Source organism: Drosophila mauritiana, chromosome 2L (assembly GCF_004382145.1).
Source record: "Drosophila mauritiana strain mau12 chromosome 2L, ASM438214v1, whole genome shotgun sequence".
Lineage (NCBI taxonomy): Eukaryota > Metazoa > Arthropoda > Insecta > Diptera > Drosophilidae > Drosophila > Drosophila mauritiana.
Window position 1 is genome coordinate 16,578,410 of NC_046667.1, and position 5,580 is coordinate 16,583,989.

Sequence of the window (5,580 nt, forward strand, 5' to 3'; positions counted from 1 at the left end):
CACACCCTCTTTTCCGAACCCTTCCGTCAGACGACAAATTTTCACCAACAAAAAAAAAACAATATGCTGACAAGGAAACGTTTGCTTATAAATTGAAGAAGTAGCGTTGGCTAATTAAAAAAATGTATGTAAAAAAGAATACTTATTTTTCGAGTTATTTGTTGTCTTATGTAAAGTTCTAGTCGAAGGTTATACAGAGGATAATTTGATTTCCCACGCTCATGCAAATATAGAGAACATGTTGTTCGAATGAAACTAATTTTAACCACCATAAACTTCACATGGTAGGCAAAGGATTGGTCCAGCCCCTTTTCGCAAGCAATGCATTTTACGAGGATGAAAAATAAGCAGCCTCCTTTGAACTTTGCACTTTCCACTTTGCACACGGCGGCGGAAGCACGAAAATTAAGGCAATTCAGTGCGGGCTCCGCAGCTCGTCACGTCTTCTTCCGAGGATCACGTAGTGACCCACACGCCTGGCCAAAAAGGGAATACTTGATGCAAAACTTTGGCCTTTGCCGGCAAGAGCTTATCGCTGGTGCTGCATTCAATATTTATTACGCATACGACCGGGTGACAAGCTGGGCTAGGGAGAAGAAGCTGCCATGGCCTTGGACCACCCATAAGTGGCTTAATTAGTGCGACAAAGTGTTTGCCAATCGAGCTCCTGCTAAATTTTCCCCTTAAATCCACCTTTTGTAGCCTACAAATTTGCGGCCTTTAATTAGCTTACACATCGTGCGGTATGTGAGCCCAGCTCCACGGATTTTCGCTTTTAATGGTCCGGCAAAAAGAGGATTGACTCAACTCCACAATCTATCCAAAAAGGTAATATCCCTTAATTCGTTAAGCAGTGGATTAAATATAACTCAAGTGTTTTTATTAACTTACAAACATTCGGGAACAGGAAACTATTTCGAATAAATACTAATATAACGTTATAGTACACGACTATATATTTAGAAAACAAATATACTGATCAGCCCTCTACAGCAATTGGATTTTGTTTAAAGGGAAAACCAGGCATTTCATTTACTCTGAGAGGCTTTTCCCACTTTACTTGTTCAGACCTCGAAATGTAACGATTGAGGCGGCAGACACGCCCACTCCCCGGCACCCACACACACACACCCCGCGGAAACACACACATCAAACCGAGCTGTTGATGGCTTTCAGTCAGCGGAGGGAATTCGCGGATTCGCATTGGCCGGGCGCACATAACTCAACCGAGCGACTGGCAATGAGGGCAATGCATCCGGCTCCTCGTGAGCTGCCAACAATTAACAGCATAAATTTAAATATGCAATTAACGCAACAGCTTGGAGCTGAAAAAAAAAGTTCTGTAAAAACAATTAAACAAGCACAGAATGAGTGGAGTCAAAACCTGTGGCACGCTGAAGAATTTTCTGGAAAGGATATTGGCCAAAATAGTTATAAGGTTGCTTCATAAGCATTTATTATCTATACTTTATTTTTGTTACACTTAACTTTATTAATTAAATCAGGGACAATGATATATTGCCACTTCTATATGGTTAACTTTTCAAAATATCTTTTTTTATTTATAATTGATATATCCAATATGGAATTGTCATTAACATCCACTGTGCATTAAACAATATATCGACAGCGAGGGAATCCAAGCCGACAAACTAAGTGAGCAGGGAGCAGGAAAGGTCAAAGAATTGGTGCGAGTTGGAGGAAGTAAAGTGCAGCAAAAAGCGGGCGACAATAAAAGCCAAAGGTCATTTTAACACATGCACAGACGCACGCGGACCAGTGAAATGCATTTGATTGTTTCTACTTTTTGTGTTTTACTCATTGTTTTTTTATTTCGAACACGCAGAAAACAAGTCCGAAAAAACACACAATTTTCCGCTTTATTTGCGCAGTGCTGCCCGAGCCACAACAACAGCAAAAATGACAAGGGCAATGTCTGTGCGTTATATGATACTGCCACTGGACCCCTCCCCACACCCTTTTCACAGCCCCCCATTTGGCGGGCATTCCCATGACCTCCGACCTCCCCCTGAAAACCCAGCAGCAATCGTTGCCATAGCCACATGTCAATATTTTTGCGCTTCGGCCTCAGTTACATGGGCCCGCAGGGGATTCGTCCTGGAAAATTTATTTCAGTGCACCGGCGGACTCTTTACTGATGTGTAAATTGCTCCCTCTCCCGTTTAATGAAATTAAAACAAATTTTCAGTGAAATTTAATATATGCGCACAGGCTGCGAGCTGCGCACAGTAGGCATGATAATAATAAGCAGAATAATGGCATTAAAATTATTGCACCTGGCCGTTGCAGTTGACAGCAACACCAATAACATGACAAAGTACGGTTCTTAATTACGAGGGTCAAAGTGCAAAAAGCTGAAAAATGCCAACGCGTTTGTACAGTAATAGCCAACAGTAATAAATGTAGAAATCTTAAAAACTAGACCATAAGTTAGCTTTGCAAACTTGAAATACGCATTGCAGTCTTTTCTTTATTTGAGACATTCAAGTGAAGTGATTGGAAAAAGATGAAATGTTTTTTAATCAATAAGTTCAAATTAAATTCGAATCTTAACGATTAAGAAGGCGAATACACTTATGTAGAGCCCCTAAATGAATCGTACAGAAATCCCAAGCCTAACAGGGCCTTATCCACATGAGGCACTTCCAGTTCTTCTGGTTGAGGCTCCAAAAGCAGCAGTTGTTCGATGCTATAGCGCTGCACGATCTTTCCATCTTTATTGCACAGGTTCTTCAATGGAACCTGCGGATTTCGACGGATTGTCCAGTTGTGGAGGGGTCGGAAGTGGGTGAGATTTCCCCTGCGCTTCTCCGTATCCAATTGTTTAGCAGGTGGACTACAACGAGGCTGGGCCGTGGCCCTCAGATCGCCCAGACGAATAATTCCCGACGGAGATATGTTCACCACACTCATTGGATTCGATGGCACAGCAGATTGCGAAGGGTTCCCATCCTGAACACCCATCTGATTCTTCTTTTCAGCTTCCATCTTAGCCAAATGTTTGGCACGACATTGCTCGTCCCATTCCTTGGTGGTGGGTATGTACCTCTTTTTGGTCACCGTGGGCACTTCATTTGTCTTCTCCGGATGCTGATTAGGTTTAGCAGGTTCATTGGGCTTATTAGGTTCATTGGGTGCATTATCCTGCTTCTTCTGCTTGAGCTGCTCTTTCTTCACTTGCGCCTGCTTGCTGTTTGTCATTTCGCGAAGGATACGCTCGATACGCTCCCTCTTCGCTGCCCTCAAACGGTCCACTCTGATCCTTTCCTCTGGCGTGAATTTTATTGGAGATCGTGAGATATTTATAAGTGGTCGCACGTTCTTCGAGTTTTCATTGACCTCCGTCGGGGCAATTACAGGATCCCTCATTCGGCGCTGTTCGGCCAACTTTAAGGCTTCCACAGCGACTTTTCTTTCGTGTTCGCGGCGCCTTTCCTCGTGATCAATGCGATTTCCAGCTGGAGCCGGATCATTTGAGTGGACTTTTGAGGGCGCAGTGGAAACATTTTCCACGAGTAGTTGGTCAATGGGCTTTTTCAATCTTTTGGTGCTCGGTAGAACTACGTAGTCCACATCGTTTAATAAAACCACCTGGGGACTGCGAGAAGCTAAAACAAAATGTAAAAAACGTAAATAAAATATTATAAAAAAATTCTATTGCGACGTGAAGAACTTTACGTTTTTGAGGTTTATTGGGAAATCCCTTCCACGGCAACATAAGGTTAGTCTTTGGTTTTTGGACGTCGTTAATTGTGTTGTCCATGTTACTGTTACCAACTATAGCATCTTCTCTTGCTGGCTGCTCCCTCTTGAAACGTGGCACGAATTCTTGGGCATTGGCGTTTAGCTTCACTGTACCTTCACACGCCAGCTTTCTAGTATTATCTTCATTCTCCCCCTGGTATTCATTTATGTGTAGGCCCTTAATATGGTTGTACATGGTCTTTAAACTTCTTCGCTATATTTTTGTTTTTTGAATTTTTTGTAATAAATGTTTCAGACCAGTACCTGTATATTTATGAGTACGATTAGACCTTCTCGACATAAAGTGTTTTGAACAATTTTTCCAGGCCAACTGGATACTGAGTTCTCACACCTTTCAGCCTATTACAAACTGAAAGAGTATGTGATTACTTGGTATTCATTCTTGGATTAAAGTGCATGTCAAATTCCTTATAAGCTACCCAAGAGAAAATTCCGATCGAGAAGGTGGAGATTCTAAATCGGTCGGCAATCCAAGTACATTTCTTCATTGTTGACATTTATTCGCACAATAAACACAAAGCCAATGCAGGCGGAGAAAACATTGGTAAGATATGTGCATGGAACGAGGAAATGTGGAGATGAATCTCAAAATGGGTACCTGGCGAAAGGAAAAGCCAGGAATGGCAAGCAGTGCTGTTGGTAAGCGACATTCAATAAAACGTTTGAAAATATTACAGAAATAGAGGAGGAGGAGTTGCAGACGGAGAAATAAAATGAAATGAAAGAAGCGCACAGAAATATGCAATTTCACCTCAATCAGAGTTGTAAAAACAAACAAACAATGGCCAAGTGCAGTGAGCTTAGCTCCGCAGGAGTTCGTCCTTGGTGGAGCCCCCCTGCATCACGACTGCAGTGATCACCCCCTTGGCCAGATGTCATGTGAGCCACATGCTGGGGCTCCTTGAATCCTCGTTACCAACCCAACCCATTCCTTTTCCATTTCCATTCCCGCTCGTGTATCGTTTTGCAAGCTCGAGCGAAAATGCAAAGAGCTGAAAAATGCAATAAGTAAAACGTAATAACTGCTCAGGAGCTGTGAACGGTTGGCTATATAATCAGGTTGTTTGGCGGGGCTAAAAGGAGCGAAGGGAGTTATCCACTTGCGTTTTCGATAGCCTAAAGCTGAGCAAATCCAGACGAGGGTGCAAATCGCATAAAAATGGAAATATAGCAAGCTCCGATGAGTGTAGAGGGTAAATACCAAGTGATGTAGCTCTTTGAAGAACAAAGTGTCACTTGCATTCAGTCTATTCTATTTAATTAATTTATTTCTCATGTAACATTTGGAATATCCATCGCCTATAGAAAACTACATTAATTAAATAAAGCAGCAAAAAAAGGGTAAAAGTATGATAAATTATTTAAATCAATTAGCCCACCGAAAATAAGCCGTGCGAAATTCTACAACATTGTCCGACAACTTGTAGGTCATCTGGGAATTACCACAGAGATTGGCGTCCACACATTCTCCTATTTATCTATGCATGACATGGAGCTCTGCAAATTTTTGTGTAATTCGCCTTGGGAAGTATGTAGGTGAAAGTGGGGGGCATCCGCACCACTAATGCATTTGTGGTCAATTGCAGAGCCACAGGAAGAGGGCGGCAAGCGAACTGAGGCACTGACATCATTTTAATAATAAAATTGTTAACAGAATTGCTGTGCTTTCTGTGGAGCGAGCCTCACAACACAAAAACACGTGTTGGCCTTGTTAGCAGCAAAAGCAACGCACATGTGCACTGCAAAACGAATCTGATTTTTGTCCTTTTCAATTCAGTACAACTAAGCGTATTC

The 5,580-nt window shown here is 42.2% G+C and overlaps 1 protein-coding gene across 1 annotated transcript; it reads right to left on the bottom strand.

The window, feature by feature from the left end:
- Positions 1 to 2,465: 2,465 nt before the first annotated feature.
- Positions 2,466 to 4,075, bottom strand: LOC117141959 (neurofilament heavy polypeptide). Its single transcript, XM_033305741.1, has 2 exons — positions 3,700 to 4,075; positions 2,466 to 3,629 (listed from the first exon to the last, which is right to left on the bottom strand). The coding sequence occupies exons 1-2, from the start codon at positions 3,959 to 3,961 to the stop codon at positions 2,596 to 2,598; spliced, it is 1,296 nt and encodes a 431-aa protein (XP_033161632.1). The 5' UTR covers positions 3,962 to 4,075; the 3' UTR covers positions 2,466 to 2,595.
- Positions 4,076 to 5,580: the final 1,505 nt, after the last annotated feature.